This window comes from Procambarus clarkii, chromosome 80 (assembly GCF_040958095.1).
Source record: "Procambarus clarkii isolate CNS0578487 chromosome 80, FALCON_Pclarkii_2.0, whole genome shotgun sequence".
NCBI classification, from domain to species: domain Eukaryota; kingdom Metazoa; phylum Arthropoda; class Malacostraca; order Decapoda; family Cambaridae; genus Procambarus; species Procambarus clarkii.
Genome location: NC_091229.1, coordinates 16,361,685 through 16,386,420, shown reverse-complemented (window position 1 = coordinate 16,386,420; position 24,736 = coordinate 16,361,685). Strand labels below are relative to the sequence as shown.

Genomic DNA, 24,736 nt, shown 5'->3' with positions numbered 1-24,736 from the left:
AGTCACAGGCCAGTTGCATAAAATTACTCTGAAGCTGGTAATCAACTTGTCTGCCTCTGTATACTTCAGGACAAACGTGACGTTTCTTTGGCACGGTTGTAGTCGATCCTTCTGAAGACTCTGATATCAGAGTCGAGTTGACCTGATACTCGACACTATCTTCTGCAGATATTCGCGGGTCAAGTTCCGCAGCTATGGAAAGAAGTTCCAGGACCCACGTACTGTCAACCATTCCCACTTTACCTGAAAATAATCATACAAATTACATAATTATAAACATTAAAACTTAAAATAAATACACAGTATATAAATTATTTGAATTTATAATTTATTTTAATCTTTTAGTTTTAATTTATATCAGTTTACAATTGCTTTGCTGTCCCATTATTCAGGTCAAGAAACCTGCCAAACTTGTCAAGGTCCATGTAACTAGCCACTGACCTTCCCCACAATGTAATTCACACCATGCAGAACACCTGGGTGCGTATTTACAGCTACTAAGTGAACAGATGCAAAAGGTTAAAAAATAAAAATGTTACACAATATTTAAGTCACAAGAGAAACCATTAGTAGTCAAGTGTATGAGCCAGATTGATTGATAAAGATTAAACCACCCAAGAGGTGGTACGGGCATGAATAGCCCGTAAGCCAGATTGAAAGTGCAAACTCCTTAAATATTGCAGCCCGTGATGGTACCTGCTAGAACCTTTAACTTCCTCTCGACTCCCAAGATACGTTTGGCGAGGGCTCTCCTTGTAGGCACAGGGTCATCTCTCTGGTACAGGGGCACTGAAACAACACACTTTATATATAAAAAAGTCATAATATTCTACTTATAAATACAAAACATTAACATTATTTTAGTTGTTAATAGGTATATACAGTATTTGTATACAGTACTGTATTTTATAAAGCCACTAACTATTCATACCGTTTTGAGCACAGGCCAAACTCAAAGAAAAATATATTCAGTAGATACAAACACTATTCATAAATCCTATACAGTATTCCTATAATAAAACTTCTTCCCTTTCCCTCCCTCTTTTCTATGTCCCCTCCTCTCTGCTGCCACCACCACCTCTACTCTACCACCTCCACCTCTACACTTAATTTAGCAGATTCAGTTCCACTACACAAGCGAGGTAATAAAGCTTTGGCAAAAAACATTCGACCAGTTGCACTAGCATCACACAAAATTTTTTTGGAAGAGTGATTTGGAATTAAATCTCCAATTTTATAGAAAACCTCACAACCCAGGTCAACATGGATTCAGAGTGGGAAGATCCTGTCTTTCACAGTTACTTGACCATTATGACAAAACCACAGAAACATTAGAAGAAAAACTAAAATGCAGATGTTGTATACACAGACTTTTGCAATGGCATTTGATAAGTGTGACCATGGAGTGATAGCCCATATAAAAATGTTACACAATATTTAAGTCACAAGAGAATAATGAATAACATCAGTGGGAATAACGGGTCAAACGGGGCATTAGATTTTCAACTCTAGCAGAATGCAAAGAGTAACAGTCGATCAAATAAGACAAGTCTAACCGCAGTGAAAAGCTCAGTTCCCGTGATCTCATTCTTATTTCTGATAGAAAAAATATTAGTCACAGTCATCCTTTGCAGATTATATAAAAAAATGGCATGGAAATATCCTCTGTAGGAAATTGTAGGAAAACTGAAAAACTACAAGCTGATATTAATGAAGTCTTTGGGCAACGGAGAATAACATGTTTAACAGTGATAAGTTGCAGGTACATATTTAGGTATGGTAGAAACAAGGAAAAACGAAACACAGGGGGACACCATCTGACTTACTCATAGAAGAAAAACTAAATATAAAAGATCTGAGAATTAAGATGTCTGACTACCTGACATTTAGTGAACATAACCAAGCAAATATAGCGGCGGCAGCCAGGAAAATCAAAGGATAGATTCTGAAACGTTCAAGTCCAGGGATCCCACAGCAATGCTAATAGTGTACTATTTAAATCACTGTTGTTGTTCCATCTTTAGTATTGAGCAGTACTCACTTTCCCCTTTCAGAACAAAGTTTTTGAAAAATTCAAATTCAAATGTTTATTCAGGTAAAGTACATACATACAAGGTGTGATACAAACTGATGGATTTATAGATAGAGCTAGTACATACAATGCCTAAAGCCACTATGACGCAAAGCGTTTCGGGCAGGGAAAAACACCAAGACTAATCACTTCCCTCATCTCTACCTTCCTCCCTCCCTCCCTCCCTCCCTCATCTCTCCCTCCCTCATCTCTCCCTCCCTCTCTCCCTCCCTCTCTCCCTCCCTCCCCCCTCATCTCTACCTCCCCTTGCCTTCTTAAACCCCCTCTACCTTATAATAGTAATAAGTAATTTAATTCAAGGGGTCCCCGTTGTACAATTGGATTCGTTATAAATAATAAATAAATAAATAAATGTTTATTCAGGTAATTGGTACATATATACAAGAGATTTTACAAAAATTTATAGATTTATAGATAGAGCTAGTATATATAATGCCTAAAGCCACTATTACGCAAAGCGTTTCGGGCAGGAAAAACATTAAAGACTAAAACTTAATACTAATTGAGGTTAAAGTATAAAATGTGTTGAGAACAATTAAAAATAAAAATAAAAAAAAGGGGGGAACATGGCAGAAAAGGCAGCACAAATACAATTAGGTCGACAAACAGCATTGTTAAAAAAAAAAAAAAACACAGACATGGGTTGACAATATAGGGGTAAGGTAGGTTACAGGGAATTTATTAGGTAGTGTTTAGTTTTTATCTTAAACTGGTTGAGAGAGGTACAGTCTTTAACATGGTTGGGAAGGTCATTCCACATTCTGTGTCCCTTGATTTGTAGAGCATTTCTAGTTTGATTAAGTCGTACTCTTGGAATATCAAAACTGTATTTATTTCTGGTGTGGTGCTCATGGGTTCTGTTACAACCTTCAATGAATCTTTTGAGGTCAGGATTGGCATTACAGTTCAGCGTTTTATATATGTATAATACACATGAGAGAATGTGCAGTGACTTAATATCTAACATATTCAGAGATTTGAGTAGGGGTACCGAGAGATGTCTGGGGCCAGAGTTGGAGGCCGTTCTCTGGGACCGTTCTCTACTCAAGCTCTATAATTCCGGGTTCGAATCCCGTGCGGGACAGATGGTTTGGCACATTTCATCAGGCCTGTTCGTCTAGCAGTAAATAGGTACCGAGGTCCGTGGAGTTAGTCAGGTTAATGTGGGGGTTGAATACGGAGGAGGGTTAGTTATTCGACCCTGGGGGGGGGGGTTATTCGACCCTGGGGGGGGGAGTTATTCGACCCTGGGGGAGGGGTTATTCGACCCTGGGGGGGGGGTTATTCGACCCTGGTGGGGGGGTTATTCGACCCTGGTGGGGGGGTTATTCGACCCTGGTGGGGGGTTATTCGACCCTGGGGGGGGGGTTATTCGACCCTGGGGGGGGGGTATTCGACCCTGGGGGGGGTATTCGACCCTGGTGGGGGGGGGGTTATTCGACCATGGGGGGGTTTATTCGACCCTGGGGGGGGGTTATTCGACCCTGGGGGGGGGTATTCGACCCTGGGGGGGGGTATTCGACCCTGGGGGGGGGTTATTCGACCCTGGGCGGGGGGGTTATTCGACCCTGGGGGGGTTATTCGACCCTGGGGGGGGTTATTCGACCCTGGGGGGGGGTTATTCGACCCTGGGGGGTTATTCGACCCTGGGGGGTTATTCGACCCTGGGGGGTATTCGACCCTGGGGGGTATTCGACCCTGGGGGGGGGGGTATTCGACCCTGGGGGGGGGTTATTCGACCCTGGGGGGGGGGTTATTCGACCCTGGGGGGGGGGTTATTCGACCCTGGGGGGGGCTATTCGACCCTGGGGGGGGTTATTCGACCCTGGGGGGGGTTATTCGACCCTGGGGGGGGGGGGGTTATTCGACCCTGGGGGGGGGGTTATTCGACCCTGGGGGGGAGGTTATTCGACCCTGGGGGGGGAGGTTATTCGACCCTGGGGGGGGTATTCGACCCTGGTGGGGGGGTTATTCGACCCTGGTGGGGGGAGTTATTCGACCCTGGGGGGGGTTATTCGACCCTGGGGGGGTATTCGACCCTGGGGGGGTATTCGACCCTGGGGGGGTATTCGACCCTGGGGGGGGGGGGTATTCGACCCTGGGGGGGTTATTCGACCCTGGGGGGGGGGTTATTCGACCCGGGGGGGGGGTTATTCGACCCGGGGGGGGGGTTATTCGACCCTGGGGGGGGTTATTCGACCCTGGGGGGTGGTTATTCGACCCTGGGGGGGTGGTTATTCGACCCTGGGGGGGAGGGGTTATTCGACCCTGGGGGGGGGTTATTCGACCCTGGGGGGGTTATTCGACCCTGGGGGGGGTTATTCGTCCCTGGGGGGGTTATTCGACCCTGGGGGGGTTATTCGACCCTGGGGGGGTTATTCGACCCTCGTGGGGGGTTATTCGACCCTCGTGGGGGGTTATTCGACCCTCGTGGGGGGGGGGGTGTTATTCGACCCTCGTGGAGGGGGGGGGGTGTTATTCGACCCTCGGGGGGGGGTTATTCGACCCTGGGGGGGGTTATTCGACCCTGGGGGGGGGGTTATTCGCCCCGGGGGGGGGGGTTCGACCCGGGGGGGGGGTTTCGACGCGGGGGGGGGTTATTCGACCCGGAGGGGGGGTTATTCGACCCGGAGGGGGGGGGTTATTCGACCCGGAGGGGGGGGGTTATTCAACCCGGAGGGGGGGGGTTATTCGACCCTGGGGGGGGTTATTCGACCCTGGGGGGGGTTATTCGACCCTGGGGGGGGGGGGGAGGGAGAGGACCTGGATACAAGCCTAACATACTGTATTCATAAACTGGCTGCCTGTCCCACTGACATTTTTTATTAATCACGAAGCATATAGGATAGGCACAGGAGCGGTGATGGCAAACTATCCTATCAAGAACCCCCCCCCCCCCCCACAGCCAAGGATTTTCAAGCGTGGCCACCAATTCGTAGTTGACTAAATTTAAGAAGGACCGTGGCAGTTGATTTGAGAGGATGGAGAGTTAACAGGTCATCAACAGTAATAGTTTTATCCGATAGTCAAAATAGTCCCTGTTCATTTGCCTGGAAGAGGGAATCTAGTGGTTCAGCATTATTAATAAAGCGTAGATAATTTTACAATCATTCCGCTCTACCAATTACATCTGTTAACCACAGCCTAATTTGAAGCCAAGGCAAATTGCTTTCGTGAAACTTAATGCCAAGATACCTGGAATTCAGCTGCTAAATGCTACTGGAGAACAGTAGCACAGATCGCCTATAAGACAGTCAAGAACAAACGTAAGAATGTACAGAAAAGAAAACCTAAGGATCTTAGTAGCTTTGCAAGAATGTAAAAATACCAATATGTTATGTACTCAAACCCATTGTACCTTCTTGTAATGAAAATAAATAAAATAAGTTTGTAGCGATTGCATGACCGGTAGAAATGAAGTGTTGTTGACGCCTATATCGACTTATTTTATTAATTTATATACAAGAAGGTACATTGGGTTTATAGAGTACAAAGCACTGACGTTGTTACATTCTTGTAAAGCCACTAACACGCACAGCGTACCGGGCAGGTCCCTAAGTCTTTTGTCTCTTCTTTTACACAGCTCCAGTTGGAAGCAGGTTGACCAGGAACAAAGTGATGCAAGACCTTAACAGCGGATACTCTAATGGTTATGTAGAGGTGGTCACATAACTGCCATGCTACCACACTTGTTTGAAACGGCCCGCAAGATGGAGGAAAGATCCCTGGAAGACAATCTACAGAAACGTGACCTTTACCAACACAAACAATAATATAGCTCACTATATATTACAAGAATAAGAAATCCTCACAATCCCAATGTACCTTCTTGTATATATATAAATAAATAAATAAATAAAAATAAATAGAAATCGCCATTTTGCTCATAAACAACTCTTCCGATCCGAAACAGAACACCTTGAAAGCCTAATGTCATGCATGACATGACAAGGCAACAGATTGTCTACCCTAATTAATTAATTTAATTATATTCTAAAAAAGCGAGAGTAACCCCAGTCCTCAAATGTGGTGATCTCACTGATGTCAACAATTACAGACCTATCTCTATTCTGCCAACCTTGTCAAAAATATTTGAGAAGCTAATCTACAAGCAGCTTTACTGATATCTAGCCAAACTCAATATACTTAGCTCTTCTTGCCAATATGGTTTCAGACCCAATAAAAGCACTAACGATGCACTTATTAATATGATTAACTTGATACATACAGCTCTTGATAAAAATGAGTTCCCTGTTGGGTTATTTGTGGACCTGCGTAAGGCTTTTGACACTGTCAACCAAAAAAAACTTTCTTCTTAAATTACATCATTATGGAGTCAGAGGTCACTCCCTCCAATACCTTCGGTCTTACCACACTTGGCACCAATCTTGGCCCTCTCCTCTTATCTACATTGACCTTCCAAATGCCTCTGAACACATCAAACCAATCTTATTTGCTGATGACAACTTTCATTTTCTCTAGTCCTGACCCTCTTGCTCTAAATGTCACTGTGAATACTGAACTAAATAAAGTCCATCTTTGGATAACTGCTAACAAACTCACCCTTAACTTGACAAAACTTTCTATATTTTGTTTGGTAATAAATCCTCAAATGAAATTATCTAAGAATTCACAATATACAAATCAGTAGTAAAGTTGATGGTAAATTCCTTTGTGTCCTCATCGATAAAAAAGAAAACACGCTTTTTCTGAAAAACTTTTGCATGTGAGGGAAATCTTCGAAACCTCCTTACCAATTGCTTTGAAATTTTGACAACGTTGCATTCGAATAGGCGCGTCTTTTTATATATCTACTATGTACATGCCTCACCTGTGACAGGAAAAAACTTTTTAAAAAAAAAACGCCATCCGTTGGATGTAAGGGCAACACACGCTGTAATCTCCGAAAGTTCTTCACCAATTGCTTTGAAATTTTGACAACGTTGCATTAGAATGTGTGTCTTTTTATATACCTACTATATAGATGCCACCCCTGTGACAGGTAAAAACATGCGTTTTTGAAAAACAGCGCCATCTGTTGCACATAATAGCAACATGCACGCTATACTAAATATGTCACGAATTCCATTTCAATGTTTCCGATTTCATTGATAAATTTTATTTTCATAGACTTCGATTTATTTTATTTGTTGGTGATTTATTTTGTGTGACATTGTGTTGGAATTGAGCTGTGTTTTTTACCATACCGTTCATTTCGTAAGTACAAGTATACATGCCACACCTGTGACAGGTAAAACTATGCTTTTCTTGAAAAACAGCACTATCTGTTGCATGTAAAAGCAACACACATGCTATACTAGATATGTTACAATTCCATTTCAATGTTTGATTGCATTGATATATTGAAATTTCCTAGATTTTGATTTCATTATTTTGTGTGAATTGCGTTGGAATTGAGGTGTGTTGTTTACCATACCGTTCATTTCGTGAGAATAGTTTTTTAACTATTTTTTTTCATATTTTCATTTCATTTTTTAACCGTTTCTTATATTTCAGTGATGGGAACATCAGATCACTTGATGCTCCCAATTTTCTGATGTGAACATCAGACCATTTGCGAAGGCACCGGACGAGGGAGTGGGGAAGGACGAGGGGACGGGGGAGTGGGGCATGGTGGGAAGGAAGAGGAGATGTTGGAATGGGGAATGGTGGGGAGGCCGAGGAGACGGGTGAGGGGTGAATGGTGGGGGAGGACTGGGGGACAGGGAAGTGTTGCTGAGCCACAGCAACGCGTGGCCGGGTACTGCTAGTTATATTATTATATTATATTATATTATATAATATGTATATATATATTATATATATATATATATATATATATATATATATATATATATATATATATATATATATATATATATATATATATATATATATATATATATATATATATATAAGAAGGAAGAGGCTTTCAATAAGAATTGAACTAAACTAACCAAGTCTGCCATCACCATACCATCACAATCCTCCTCACACAAAAGCACTGCCCTCACCAAATATACCCCCCACCGCTCTGACCCCACCAACATTTACACGCGTCTACCTGCCCCCAATACCTCCCCCCCTACTAGCACATCCCTCTCACACCCCCACCACCCACCGAACCCTCTCCCCCCCCCTTCTACCTGTAATAAAGCCACTCCCCCAACTGTTTCTTTATTAATCCTCAATACCGCTCGTGTCACCCCCACACACGCAAACACAACCTGTCACAAGCTTCTTGGTTGTAAATTGATGATAACATTTACCCGACTATAATGTGTGCACAGTGTTGAACGCACCAGCCAATGGCGTGTCATGTTGCTCTATCAGTCAGGTTATGCACCATGGCTCCTGGCTAGTAACTGTATGGACGTCCACTATACCAAGAAATCAATTTAGATTATAGGAAAATACCAAGTTGTTCGGGCGATACATTAGACCATATAATAGTTTAATTCTCATTGTTTGCGATAGAAGGCCTATACCTAGGATTATCCTAATCCCCCCTCCCCAGGCTCCCTGATGAATGAAACTATCCAACCTTATGCCCTATTCAAAAGTAAAACCAAAAAGTACCTAATTTTATCCTCAGTTTCCTACCTTGTGCTTCAAACTCACTATCTTGTACTACCCACTTCCCCAATATTAGTACTGAAGAACAAATGAACAAATGTTCATTTGTGAGAAGCGTGAGAGTTAGTACTGAAGACATATCTTTACCGGTGTATTCACCGTTGTCAATTTATATTGTTATTTCTTGACCCCGCTACAATGTAGCTGTCCATCTTAACTGATATGTTGGATTAAGTGCTGCCAGAAACGCGAAGTATGCCGCTCACTGCACACAGTATCTCGTTGAGGTTATCTTGAAATGATTTCGGAGTTTTAGCGTCCCCGCGGCCCGCTCCTCGACCAGGCTTCCACCCCCCCTCCCCCCCCCTCCCCCCCAGGAAGCAGCCCGTGACAGCTGACTAACTCTCAGGTACCTATTTACTGCTAGGTAACAGGGACATCAGGGTGAAAGAAACTCTGCCCATTGTTTTTCGCCTGGGATCGAACCCGGGACCACAGATCACGTGTACAGTGTTCTGTCCGTTCAGCCACCGGTTCCCTGTATGCCGCTCATTACACACAGTATGCTATTAATAACAGAATAGCATGAGAATGCTATTCATGCCCATGCCACCTCTTGGGTGGCCCAATCATCAATAATCACCCTGTTAACTATATTGCTGGTGTGAATTGGGGGGGGGGTCGGGTGAGGGGGGAAAAAGTGCCCAACGGATATATTTTTGCACCTGGAGCACACAATAGCTCAGGGCAGGGCACCGCTCCTGTGCCAGGTAAGTTACGGGATCACCATAGCCCGTGCTACTTGGAACTTGTTCCGAGTAACTGAATCTATAACAACAACAACACAATGGCTCTTTATTGCCCCGCGCGAGGTTCAGTACACGTAACAGTTAAGTTTGGTAAGAGCTGCTGGGGTCCGAACCCTCCATGTGATTCAAGTTATGAAAATAGAAAATGCATATTGTGTTAGAAAACGAGAGATTGATGTGATTCATCAAGCATTTTTACGTGTCTACCTGCGAAACCTGTACATCTTTCCTTGATCTTGGCGGCTTAGGCTATTTAACAGCTTATGAGCCTCGTAATGTCGCGATATCTTTCAACTCTAGCGAACACCGTAGCGTTTCGTAGCTCTTAATTTTTTTTTTATTAACATATTAGGTACATCTGATATTAGTGCAGCTACCCTAGACTATATGAAGTGGAGTACAGTGTGTCAAAAAAGCTAACTAGGTGATGCTAAAAAAATCCCCATCACACAGGATGGTTAGTCATACAGAGGCATGTGATAAGCGGTCTGCACTGGCAGACTCCGGATGCATTTTGAGGATATCAACAACCCAAGATTGAATAAGGTAGCAGTGGTAATACAAGTCCCCATCTCGCAGGATGGTTAGTCATACAGAGCCATGTGTTTAGTAGCCTGCACTGGCAAATTTTCGGTATACTGTGAGGATATCTTCAAGAATACGAGAGTGAATAAAGTAATTGCAAAGCTCCAGGTACCTCATGCCAACTGGTCTGAAAGGTCTAATAACTGGGCATTCAGTGATGTAGTGCGGGAGATCGTGCCGTAGTTCCTGCTCAAAGAGTGCAACTGGAGTGCTCAGGATTGGGAGACCTGTCACCTGCAGCCACCTGCCACAGGTAACGGTAACCCAACCTGATCCTGGCAACCACTGTGTCGCACAGTCTAGTGGACGTTTTTGTGCTGTCCATAGATGTAGGTTTCAGATCTGAACAAATCATAGCTTTTTATACTAGTACTTTCAGGTCGTTGGGAGTCAGTAAGTTCTTTCCTATCAGATCTGAATGTTTGGACCAATACAGTTTTGACAGCAGAGATGGGGATACCTAGATCTAATTCGACTTCAAACTTGTTACACGCTAATTTGGCTGCAATGCTCTTAACCACCTTAATAAATGTAAACAAAGCTGCCATGCTCAAGCAAAGACGTACAGGTTTCGGAAATGCTTGCTGAATCCTGGTCGAGGGTGCCAAATGGCTTACAGCGGGGACCTTGACACACACGGTGCCTGAAAATAGCCCTGCATGTCTAAGACAACTGCACATTCCCGTGAGCGCTTGCCCACACTTTCAATCATCCACAACTGCCAATTACCAATTTAATTCAGGATTATTTTGGCTAAAAATAATCCAGGTTGACCTTGCCATAATTTGGGGTTTTCTACCTTTCTGCAAACGCTATTTACCTCGATTTGTGGACAAGAACAAAATTTACTGCCGGACTTCAAACTTTACCTGTAATTACCTGCGGGCCACGATCTCCCTAGGTGCTTCGACGAGGACAGGAAGCCACGGCTTGTCAAAAGATCCCCTATTTTTCCAGCTGGATTTTGAACCGCAGTAAAATATTGACCCACCATATTACGGCAAGCCTAAACTGTAGCCGGGTTTAAGATCATGAGTATCAAACATCGGTACTCTCCTCAAGTGAACTTCTAAGATTACACACACACAGTCTACCAACTTGGTACCAGTAAGGTAGGAGGGGGAGGAGATCGCTGGGGGTAGCCAATGGTAGGCTTACCTAAGCACTACCACAAAGTGAATGATACCTCTGTTCCAGTTGCCAACGTGAGGCGACTGAACTATCATATAGGTGTCAAGAGCACTAACGGGGTTACTGTGAACTTTGAGGAAGTCATGTGGGTTTCCACATCATGTGGGTTTCCACATCATGTGGGTTTCCACATCATGTGGGTTTCCACATCATGTGGGTTTCCACATCATGTGGGTTTCCACATCATGTGGGTTTCCACATCATGTGGGTTTCCACATCATGTGGGTTTCCACATCATGTGGGTTTCCACATCATGTGGGTTTCCACATCATGTGGGTTTCCACATCATGTGGGTTTCCACATCATGTGGGTTTCCACATCATGTGGGTTTCCACATCATGTGGGTTTCCACATCATGTGGGTTTCCACATCATGTGGGTTTCCACATCATGTGGGTTTCCACATCATGTGGGTTTCCACATCATGCACCTCCTCCAAGATCACAAGAGTGGTAGGGAAGTGAAGCACAGTGAATAATAGTTGCACTGAAGAACATCAAAAGGCTAGTGACCTAACGAGGCAACGCGCCTATTTATATCTTCTCAAACGCATTCATACTTCTTAAAAACAATCCAGCACTCCCACATCTGTTACGTTACCCGGTAATTTGTTTTATAAGTGAAAAAAAAGGTAATTTTTTTTTTTTACCAAAATTTGTGTTTGACCAAAAATTGATCAAAAACTAGGTCAAAATTGTGGCAGTAGGTGAAATACTGCACGAACAGTGAGCGAAGTACTGTGAGAACAGCTATACAGTGAGCGAAGTACTGTGAGAACAGCTATACAGTGAGCGAAGTACTGTGAGAACAGCTATACAGTGAGCGAAGTACTGTGAGAACAGCTATACTGTCAGCATCGGTCAGTAAACCGGTCAGCATCGAGAACAAAGTGGTCAAGAGGGAAGACTTATCAACAGAAAGTTCCAAGCCATTACGATTATGTAGCACTTGGAAGGGGAGGTCACGACAAGGATTTAGGATGGGAGGGGGGGGGGGAAAGGAATGGTGCCCAACCCCTTTGACGATCGGCGATTGAACGCAGACCCTGAATGAAGCGAAACCGACGCTCTACCGTCCAGGCCATTGTGACCACTCCAGTGGTCACCATGTGTATCATACGGGACAACGGTGACATAGGGCACAGTAAGCTACACAGTGAAATCATTCAACAAGGGGCAGTGGTGAAGGAATATCACTTAGGATGACAAGACTAACAAAAGCCTATAATTTTAAATTTAAATTTTGCCCCGAGGGGCGAGTTTATTGGGCAGCGTCACTCATCCTGTGAGTGGACACACCGCCATAGTGACAGTATTGGGCAGCGCCACTCATCCTGTGAGTGGACACACCGCCATAGTGACAGTATTGGGCAGCGTCACTCATCCTGTGAGTGGACACACCGCCATAGTGACAGTATTGGGCAGCGCCACTCATCCTGTGAGTGGACACACCGCCATAGTGACAGTATTGGGCAGCGCCACTCATCCTGTGAGTGGACACACCGCCATAGTGACAGTATTGGGCAGCGCCACTCATCCTGTGAGTGGACACACCGCCATAGTGACAGTAATGGGCAGCGCCACTCATCCTGTGAGTGGACACACCGCCATAGTGACAGTATTGGGCAGCGCCACTCATCCTGTGAGTGGACACACCGCCATAGTGACAGTATTGGACAGCGTCGCTCATCCTGTGAGTGGACACATCGCCATAGTGACAGTATTGGACAGCGTCGCTCATCCTGTGAGTGGACACATCGCCATAGTGACAGTATTGGGCAGCGCCACTCATCCTGTGAGTGGACACACCGCCATAGCAGCATGTACAACACTCTCCAATAGGAAGAAAACCCGCTGGGTTGTTCATCCTGTCACTTGTACCCAGACACAGCTGGGACTTGCTTAACTGTCTCAAGTGAACAACTCCTCAAACAAGAAGATTAACATCTGTCAACCCCTTAAAAGCTTACGTTATCTTGCGGGTACAAAATGGGGGAATCTTTTAAGAACAGTATCAATATTTGACAAATAGTGTTTTCCTAACTCAAACAATGTGGGGTTTATTATTCTACACATTTCTGGAGCCGGTCGGCCGAGCGGACAGCACACTGAACTTGTGATCCTGTGGTCCTAGGTTCGATCCCAGGCACCGGCGAGAAACAATGGGCAGAGTTTCTTTCACCCTATGCCCCTGTTACCTAGCAGTAAAATAGGTACCTGGGTGTTAGTCAGCTGTCACGGGCTGCTTCCTGGGGGTGGAGGCCTGGTCGAGGACCGGGCCGCGGGGACACCAAGCCCCGAAATCATTTCAAGATAACCTCAAGATAATGTCTCAGGTGTTCACATTCACGTAGATAGTGGTCTAGACGGTGTCCGCCACTCTCACCCCAGATTCTGCAACTTCGCTGATCAACTGTTGTTTACATTCCATATCTCCATGGATATTTGTATCCAAGACGGATTCTCGCTATTACTGATTCTCTCCCGTGTCCTCCTCCTCTTCGGCCATAATGACTGGGATTGCCAGCTGCAACCATGTTGTACCATCGTACAGATTCACTGATTCACTGGTTTGTGCTTCTATCCTCCTTTCCTCAGTTACCTTGTCACGGTGATGTTGCCTGACAATAACTCTAATTTGTAGTAGGGTCTTGGGTATGTGAGCGATATCGAAGGTATCGAACTTGCTAAGGATTCCATTGAGGGACAAGTGACTCCTGAGGGACATTATGAAAAGAAAACTATCATCCACCGAATTGGGGCATTCCACAACGATGTGCACGAATGTATGAGGAAGGACTGTGATAAGCTACCTAATGAACCAGAAGAGAGTTGGACGGTCGGTCTTAGTCAAGGACTGAACCGCGAGGGCGTCCTGGAGGATTTGACAGCTTTGCTGAAATATCGCCATTACAACCATGTAGCCCAGACGACGCCCCATGACAGTAAAGCCTAGCAAGTCACCTAAGGAAAACACCGCTTGGTGTAACTAGGCCCAAGACACGTCAGTGCTAACAATTCAGAACTCCTGTCCAAATTAAACGATAGATAACAGTCTCCTTCACATATGTACATTAACCCGAAACTTACTTTGCATGCCATATCTCACAGCGAGTTCGATTTAAATTACTATAATTAACAAATTACGATAGACTACTCCCATTCCGTTACACCCAAAGCCTGATCTGTTGACAGTGCTCAAACGCTTTATCGAATATTCGGCCCAAGTGTTTGTGCACGTCTTGAAAATATCATTCAATCTAAGAGTGACATTTATAATGACACTTAAGCACATCAACTGCAACACAGTTTAATAATATAGTCTTGGCATGGTGCAACTGTTGCCCAAGACAGCTGAGGGGTCACTCTTGACGACATATCAATACCAACTATAACAGCAAATATATTCGCATATCAATTACTGTTATTACACAGCTCCATTTGACCACAACTTCTCGTGTTACATGTTATTAATGTTATTGCATCCGGTATAGATTAATTCGGCGTGGCAGGGACCCTTGCACGTACGGCCCACAATTCGTTAAAGCACATGGTGATCCCGTAACGGTTCTAACCTACAACGAAGACGGTGCTGTCTGCTTTCTGAGAGCGTACATATCCAACGGTCTAATTAAAAAAAATGCAAGCTTGTTAAAAAAAATTGACTGGCTCAATCCTACGGTCTGAGTGACAATAGGCTACCGACAATATTTAGTAACAATATCGTCAAGGATATTTTCTGATACTACGAACACACAAATTTCGCTTACATATTACTGAATATATACACGAGACCTGTGCTATAAAGGTAAACTAAATAGCAAATTGGATTCAATGGAGTACAGTCTAGAACCTGAGAAAAGTATGCAAACCTCTATGTCATCGCTATTCTATAAACAAACCCAACCCATCCCAAACTAACGAAAATAAGAAAATATGCTTTACACAGCCCATCTTCCTGTTTAGATAGTACTTATAGTAACGATATCCCTATCTTACAGTTAAAAAGAATTTGGTATTATTGAATTTGGCCCAACCGGAAAAGGGTTTGTATTTATGTTGTTAAAGCTTTAATTAGCCATCCTAGGCCTAATACATGCTATCTGAGGCATAATTTAGTACATGTAATATATCTAAGTCCAGGAATATTCAAGTATATCCAAGATGTACTAGGTCTAGGAATATTTAAATTTGGATGTAGCTTAACATTTCCCGAACTCATCAGAAGTCTACATATTGTAACTGTGTGGACAAGTGCGAGGGTCCACATGGCTACAAAAAGTACTATTTAAACAGAAGAATGGCTTTGTTGTTGGTAGAGGGGCAGGGACGAACGAGGGATCGTCCTCACCGGCTGTACCCCTGGACCGAGGGATCGCCCTAGCCTGTACCCCTGGACCGAGGGATCGCCCTAGCCTGTACCCATGGACCAAGGGATCGCCCTAGGCTTTACCCCATGGATCGAGGGCCTCCCCTTAGCTTTACCCATGTCGTGCCGGTGACGTGTGACGCCATTATGACGTCACGCGGTCCACGCCGGGACAGGGCTTATAGAGCGTGGTGGTGTTGTAGTGTCTTGTGGCGGGACATGGCGACCACGCGGCTAGGCTACCACTGCATAATGATTTTCCTTGCTAGCGTCGGGGCACGCAAGGTTAACTTATTCATTACACACCAGCACCAGGGACAGAAGGGTGGCGAGCCTGCACGAAAATAATGATACAGGTTTATAATATATTTATCTAGGGATGAAATAATATCCACAGTCAGGGTAAATCTGTGCAAACACTCCATGCAAACTGAAGGGTCCAGTCTTTGGAACTCGCTCCCTGATGAATTAAAAACAAAAATATATTAAAAAGTAAAACCAAAACGAATCTAATTTCATCTTCATAGATTTCTACCTTGTACTTCAAACTTACATTGTATCTTGTACTGCCGACTTCCCCAATATTAGTACTTATGACTAAGTACTTCATCTTTACCAGTGTATAATCACCTTGTCAATTTGTTGATATAAAACCTCGCTACAATGTACTCTCACTTTGCCCGATATGTTAGATTAAGGATTTGCCTGAAACTGTGCGCGCGTGTTAGTGGCTTTGCAAGAATGTAAAAATATCACTTATGTAATCTCACCAACCCACTTTGCCTTCTTGTAAATAAATTATTATTATTATTGAACAAATCCACAAGGGCCGTGACGACGACTCGAACTTACGTCCGAGATGATCCCAGACGCTGCCTGACTGAGCTACGACATGGTCAAAAGAGTTGAAACCGAAGTTCTACTGAACTTACTGGATCCTGCAGCCTCTCCGAGACACAAACCAGGGTTTTACACAACTCCCCCATGCACTCGAGCTATGTCAATAGGCCGTTCTACCTCTTTGCCCCTACTTCATTACACACAGAAATCACAATAGCGTGATGCATCAATGAACAAATCCACAAGGGCCATGACGAGGATTCGAACCTGCGTCCGAGAGCATCCCAGACGCTCGAGTGCATGGGTGTAACACTGTAAAAGTGTTTGGTTTAGTTTAATACATATATAGAGTACATGAGTCACAGACAAGGATCTGAGAGGCGCCAGTTGTCTGCCTGAGATCTCACACCTCAAAGCGTTAATGACCTCAAGTGACCTGAGGTCAGATCATGAGAATTTCACCTTGCTTCCACTAAGCTTATAATTGTAGTCTGGTAGCCTTCAAACATGCCGACGTTTAAGGAGTGGCTTGGTAGTGCCGGAGGCTATCTACTTGTGGGCGGAGTTAACTACTAGGGTCCCCAATATATACTGAGGGAGCATAGAGCATTAAGCATTAACAGACAGAACAGCAGACGAGCCAGGAGAGCAGAGAAGACAGCCCTACCAGGGAGGCTGTCGGCCGGCAGGGCAGGAGTCTCTGTCCACTACAGACCCCCCCCCCCTCTCTATTCAACTTAGACTCAGTCCTCGGTGAGTGAACATTTAGGTGACTTGGTCGTGTTTTACAAGTGTTGTGTGATGATCAGGGGCAGACAAGTTGTAGGGTTCTCGAATTCTTGGATGATGACTCACTTTGCATATTAAACTGGAACATTTTAATTGGATTGCTTAAGTTATGATACTTATCATGAAAAATATAATTGTTGAATTTATTATTTAAATGGACTTTATTTTGTTCCCTAGAGATTTTGAGTTGAGGTGAGAAAGCCTCTGTGGTTACTGGTTTCATGATATTAACGAGTACATGTTTGGAGTTGATACATGGTAATAACATCTTTTGAGAATATTTTGATACAGACAAGTTCCATTCCTTGTCTTGTATGTAATGATCATGAATGGATGGTGGCAGCATTTCGTCTTCTACTATCTACTCTTCTACGTCTACTTTCTACTCTTCTACTACTACCTATCTATTCCTCTCCCTCCACCCCTCTCTAAACTCTCACTTTCAGCTAATGACCCTCCTCGCTCCTCCCACCTCTACCTCTCTCACCCCAAACCCTCACTAATTACTTCACTATGCATTCCTTTCCTTTCGTTTTCTCGTATACGTTTGTGGCAATGATTCTGTATTCTAGAGTTCTCTCTAGAGTTTCGGGTAGCTGGTCCAGTTACGGCTCCTTGTAGTCTTAGCACCTAGGTAGTCAAATACCTAGGTTACAAGGTGTTGAACGAGAGAGGTTGCCTTAGGAACTCTGGGAGTGCTCTAGAATAGTTAGCTAACTGAGGACGGGATAACGGACTAGAGAGAGCTGTTTCCCCCGGCCTCGTTAGTTAACTGGGGGGTGGAATAATGGACAAGATAGAGCTATTTCCCCCACCCCCCATTACATGGGGGAGTTGTGTAAAATCCTGGTTTGTATCTCTGAGAGACTGCAGGATCCAGTAAGTTCAGTAGAACTTCGGTTTCAACTCTTTTGACCATGTCGTAGCTCAGTCGATTAAGGCAGCGTCTGGGATGCTCCCGGACGCAGGTTCGAATCCTCGTCACGGCCCTTGTGGATTTGTTCATTGATGCATCACGCTATTGTGATTTCTGTGTATTATTATTGTTATTATTATTATTATTATAATAGGTTGTGGTGAGAATTATTGCTATGGTGTGTGTGACGGGGGGGGGGGGCCTCCACCTCCTAATATTACTCTAGTATTTGTCCCTCCTCCCAGTCGTTATTAAATTATTCAACCGAACCTCCTGTTTTGGTAGTACTTACACTAACTATGAGAACAATAGTACATATATCGACGTACAACGTAATTAGAAAATAGGAATATGTACTATTGAATTTGGACAAACGGGAAAAACTTGTATTTATGTAGCTAAGACAACCTAACCTAACCTAACCCTCCTAGGCCACCATAACACGCCATCTGACTCCTAACAGTACATGTGTGTGCTATACTACGTCTAGGAATATTTAAGTTTTTTAGCTTCATTTTTTCGGACTATAAAGTCAATAGTACGAAATTCTATCTAATTGCTTAGCTTAGAACTTAGTGCCTTAGCTTACCTGATCAACCAGGCTGTGACTCATACGTCAGGCTGCGAGCAGCCGCGTCCAACAGCCTGGTTGATCAGTCCAGCAACCAGGACGCCTGGTCGACGACTGGGCCGCGGGGACGCTAAGCCCCGGAAGCACCTCAAAGTAATCTCAAGGTAAGGTAGAATGATAACGTTTGTACTATGGTGCACATAGTTAAACTATCTAAACAGATTGATTGATTGATGAAGATTAAGCCACCCAAAAGGTGGCACGGGCATGAATAGCCCGTAAGTGTTGGCCCTTTTGAGCCATCACCAGTATCAAGAGCTGATACTGGAGATCTGTGGAGGTGCGACTGTACCCTGCGTGACGGGAGATGTCTCCCAGACCAAATGGTGACCAAATGGTGCTATCTAAACAGATTGATTGATTGATTGATAAAGATTAAGCCACCCAAGAGGTGGCACGGGCATGAATAGCCCGTAAAACACTATAGCCCGTATCTAAACAGGAGGATGGGTTGTTTTATAGTATGGGGGTCGTTCCTCCCCTCATCCCCTAGTATTACTATAGTACGGAGACCCTCCATAATGCTCCCCCCCCCCTTCCCAACACCACAACTCTCATTCCTCCAAACATTCTCACCCCCCTTCTCCGCCCCCATGACTATGATGGACGAGTATATAATCTTCCGCCAAGTTGTAGGTTTCATGCATTATGTTCCTAATGTTAGGAACATAATGTATGAATATGAGGTTAGGAACACCTAACCCCCGGTGTTCCTAATGTTAGGAACATAATGTATGAACATGAGGTTACGAACACCTAACCCCCGGTGTTCCTAATGTTAGGAACATAATGTATGAACATGAGGTTACGAACACCTAACCCCCGGTGTTCCTAATGTTAGGAACATAATGTATGAACATGAGGTTACGAACACCTAACCCCCGGTGTTCCTAATGTTAGGAACATAATGTATGAACATGAGGTTAGGAACACCTAACTCCCGGTGTTCCTAATGTTAGGAACATAATGTATGAATATGAGGTTAGGAACACCTAACCCCCGGTGTTCCTAATGTTAGGAACATAATGTATGAACATGAGGTTACGAACACCTAACCCCCGGTGTTCCTAATGTTAGGAACATAATGTATGAACATGAGGTTACGAACACCTAACCCCCGGTGTTCCTAATGTTAGGAACATAATGTATGAACATGAGGTTAGGAACACCTAACCCCCGGTGTTCCTTGCATCGCGTCACGCAACCATTCATCTAAGCTAGGAAAAAATCAGTGGAACCAGAATACTCAGTGTTAAGTGCTAACATTTTCCACGATTTCCCCTTTTTCTCCCTCACGTCTGTGCCTTCAGACACAGGTGTGTCTGAAGGCACAGTCTGAACGGTCAGAAGGGCACGGTCTGAAGGCTGCCCTTACCCTGATGGGAGGAGGGGGGGTAAGGGGAGGTACTAATAGTGACTGTACTCACCCTTGAAGGGGTAGGAGCAGGTGACGATGGTGAAAAGGGTGTACACACTCCCGGACACCACCACAACCAAGAGGGCAAACACCATCATCCTGGATTGCTTCATTGTAAACAGTTGATGGTGGAAGAGGCAGGATATGGTCAGAGGTGCTGTTCAGCGTCGGTGTTCCCGTCGTCTGCTCAAGCTGGCCGAAGATGGTCTGCTAGCTCAAGCTGGCCGAAGATGGTCTGCTAGCTCAAGCTGGCCGAAGATGGTCTGCTAGCTCAAGCTGGCCGAAGATGGTCTGCTAGCTCAAGCTGGCCGAAGATGGTCTGCTAGCTCAAGCTGGCCGAAGATGGTCTGCTAGCTCAAGCTGGCCGAAGATGGTCTGCTAGCTCAAGCTGGCCGAAGATGGTCTGCTCAAGCTGGTAGTAAAACTGGAGATGCTGATGCAGCCGCTTGAACACCTACCACTGGGTCTCCTACACCTCTTAAGTGAACTCTTGGGCAATCTGGACTTATTACACAATAGTTGATGAATGTAACTCGGTAAAAGGTACAAAGATTTCTTACCATGCCTTGGATGGTTCGTTCACTCGGTATGCTATACCTATCCTACGGGCGAGGGCTGGCAAGGGCGGAGGAATAGAGTTGGTTTCAGAGGCTAGAGACGATGGTTTCTGAAGCTTATGTTAGTATACAGACGTCGTCGTCTTGTGGTACCTTACACTCGTCTTGAGAACGCCAAGAGCCTGGTAAACTGAGGCTGAAGTTGGCTAGATTAATGGCAACAGTTGAGGCGTGTAGAAGTGCTTAAGGCTCTGTGGTAGGGGGTAAGGCTCTGTGGTAGGGGGTAAGGCTCTATGGTAGGGGGTAAGGCTCTATGTACTTCACTGAGTGGGTAATTACGTCTGTAATTAGCCTGATTTAAAGCCACTTCTATGGACGGGTTCAATATCGTTTGTGGCTGATGTCGACGCACACAGGTGAAGCAGAGAGGGGGTGATGTCTGCTGGGGTCAAGACGTTGACAACGCACACGGGTGAGGTCTGCTGGGGGTCAAGACGTTGACGACGCACACGGGTGAGGTCTGCTGGGGGTCAAGACGTTGACGACGCACACGGGTGATGTCTGCTGGGGTCAAGACGTTGACGACGCACACGGGTGATGTCTGCTGGGGTCAAAACGTTGACGACGCACACGGGTGAGGTCTGCTGGGGGTCAAGACGTTGACAACGCACACGGGTGAGGTCTGCTGGGGGTCAAGACGTTGACAACGCACACGGGTGAGGTCTGCTGGGGGTCAAGACGTTGACAACGCACACGGGTGAGGTCTGCTGGGGGTCAAGACGTTGACAACGCACACGGGTGAGGTCTGCTGGGGGTCAAGACGTTGACAACGCACACGGGTGAGGTCTGCTGGGGGTCAAGACACTATCGCCAGACAAATAGGGAAGCGTCCGTCTAAGTGTCTCACCGTCTAAGCGTCCGTCTCAAACTCCCTTACTCCTCCTCCTTGGCGTACTGCTCCCTACAATCTTCCAATACTCGTGTGGCCTCTTATAGAATGATCTGGTTACTTTTCACAGACGTGTGTGTGCGTGTGTGGCTGTCACCCTTCACCAACAGCTCCAATGCACATTCCTGCAAGCAAAAAATATAAAAACATTAAAAAAATTGTTTTTTTTTTGTCAAAGGGAATTCAATATTTTTAATTTTCTTAATTGGTGGCGCCCGCCACCTGACCAGCGCTACTAGTTCAAGTAACCTGGGAAGCGCCTCTTAAACACAGGTGCGCTCCTGTGCCAGGTAAGTCCACAACGGGCTCACCATAGCCCGTGCTACTTGGAACTTATTGTTCCAAGTAGCGAATCTTAAACAACAACAGCCTCTTACAACCCCCCCCCCCCCCAGGAGTTACAGCCCCGCTCCTGTGCCAGGTAATCATCTTGAGATGATTTCGGGGCTTAGTGTCCCTGCGGCCCGGTCCTCGACTAGGCCTCCACCCCCAGGAAGCAGCTGACCAACTCCCAGGTATCTATTTACTGCTAAGTAACAGGGGCATCAGGGTGAAAAACTCTGCCCATTGTTTCTCGCCCGGGATCGAACCCGGAACCACAGGATCACGCGTCCTGTGTTCTATCCGCTTCAGCCACGGGCTCACCATAGCCCGTGCTACTTCGGAACTTTTGTTCTAAGTAGCTGAATCTAAAACAACGACAACAGCCTCTACCCTTGTGTTTCCACGAGCTCTTCTTGTCACTACACAGAGATCACACTAACGTGATGCATTTCAACGTGATGGTTTCAACTCTTTTTACCCTGTCGTAGCTCAGTCGATTAAGGCAGTGTCTGGGATGCTCCCGGACGCAGGTTCGAATCCTCGTTACGGCCCTTGTGGATTTATTATTAACATCTTTATTGACAAAATTAATTACAATTTTGCCTAATCTGAGGATTTTTATAAAGTCTTATTTGCTCTTCTTCTTGTCATCGTCACCACCATAATGTCCACTTCTCGTGTCCGCGTACGATATCTCTACATTTTTCCTATAATAAATGCAAACTATACCGCCATTGTAAACAGTTTACGAGGTATAAGGCTATATGAGTTTGTCTATAAAAATCATCATCTTGGGTCGCAATGTTTCCAACCTCAAACTGTTTTATTAAACAGACTAAGCCACCATGACTGAGGAAAGATGTACAGGTTTCGTAAGTGGACCCGTAAATGTGTGATAAATCTTAGCCCAGAGTCGTGTGCTCCTTACAATAACTTATCATCAATATCTATTTTAGATTCCATTATAAAATGACGCAGACAATTGTGCTGTACAAGTCATTCATTTCCATACAATATATTCTGCTATATTAAACCATCTGTCAACAATGACGCAAGAGAACCATCCACAGCATCAAGAAAAACAAAATACTGGCGAAAACTAATATTGAGAGAAGTAATTAGCGGGGCATAAAGTTACCTGGACAGGCTCATGGTTCAAGGTAATGGAGTCTATTAAAGCTCTTGGGATTTGCTGGTGTAAAACATATGGAACAACGAACAAATCCACAAGGGCCGTGACGAGGATTCGAACCTGCGTCCGGGAGCATCCCAGACACTGCCTTAATCGACTGAGCTACGACAGGGTAAAAGGGTTGAAACCGAAGATTAAGGCAGTGTCTGGGATGCTCCCGGACGCAGGTTCGAATCCTCGTCACGGCCCTTGTGGATTTGTTCATTTGATGCATCACGTTAGTGTGATCTCTGTGTGTGATATGGAACAACATTGGTTGCGAATTGGCAAGTACTATGTGGGAATATAATAGTAGCTACGAATATGTTGTCAAATAGGAAATTAACAATATTTCAGAAGGCTGTAATAATTTTGCAATAATCAATTGCAAAATTTTGTCTAAAGTGTGGCATTTGTCTCGCAGCTTTCCAATTGACAATCAATCAAATGATGTAGGTGTTTCATTAGCAGTGACAGAGAATACTTAAACAAATATCTAATGAAGATCTCACCGACCTAACAAATTCACAAAGACCTGAAAGTTGTAGCATTAAATATTATGATAGATATCGTGAGGAGATATTCACATATGGGACTAATAGAACAAGAACCCGGCAATGTGATGTTATAGTGGCCAGAATACGCCTGGGATATAGACGTATCTGGCAGCTTTCTCAAAACCCAAATGTCGAGTACACAATGTGTCAACTTTGTGAAAGAGAAAACATGCACTCTCTTGAACATTATATTGTAGAATGTCCCATATTGACTGACTTTCGCCCTCCTGGGCTAAGGTATGCTGAACTGTGTAATTACTATATGAGTACTGGAACACTTGATATATTGGACTTATACCCAAGATTGACCATGTAATGTATCAATTATACAATGTATGTGATGTAACTATATAACCTGAGCTTGTAAAAGCACCTTAATCATCTTCAGTGATTAAGTGCTTAATTGCACACTAGTTTCTCTATCAGCTATCTCACCCTGTCAGAGTAAGAGAGACAAATGTATGTGAATGCATGTCTGTATATATATGTATATATGTATATGTACGTATACGTGTGTGTGTATGTATAAAGTATATATGGAAGCTGATCAGAATTACATCTCACCTTTGTAAATGCACATAAATGACTATGTAAAAGACACATCGAACACTTTATGTAGGGCACACGTAAATCTGTGTATCTATGTATTTACGTATGTAGGTTAGCTTAGCATTTTAAAAGCACCGAATCACCTGTGGTTGATTGTTCAATAAACCCTTGAACTATATGTTTAACACATCTCTAACCCAGTCCATGGAGGACAGAAGAAAATGTATATATGCTGGTTAGCATTGTTAATGTTTGGCCACGTCTGTGGTAGAACAAAAAATGCTTTATGTGGACCAAGTATTAGAGTGGAGTTAATGAGGGTTTTAACGTTTCATATTGACATTAAATGTAAGAAAATTAAGAATACAATAATTATGCTACTTTCTGATTACATTTTTTTGTGTGTGGATAGGCAG

The 24,736-nt window shown here is 44.4% G+C and overlaps 1 protein-coding gene across 1 annotated transcript in view; it reads right to left on the bottom strand.

Moving 5' to 3' along the window:
- LOC123746400 (uncharacterized) overlaps positions 1-21,115 on the bottom strand; it is a 22,509-nt gene extending 1,394 nt beyond the window's left edge. Inside the window, exons 1-3 of the mRNA XM_045727914.2 lie at positions 20,224-21,115; positions 697-789; positions 1-243 (exon numbers count right to left, since the gene is read on the bottom strand). The exon at positions 1-243 is cut by the window's left edge and continues 1,394 nt beyond it. Coding sequence (XP_045583870.2) covers positions 1-243; positions 697-789; positions 20,224-20,326 — 439 coding nt within the window. The 5' untranslated portion in view covers positions 20,327-21,115. The remainder of the gene's footprint in view (positions 244-696; positions 790-20,223) is intronic.
- Positions 21,116-24,736: the final 3,621 nt, after the last annotated feature.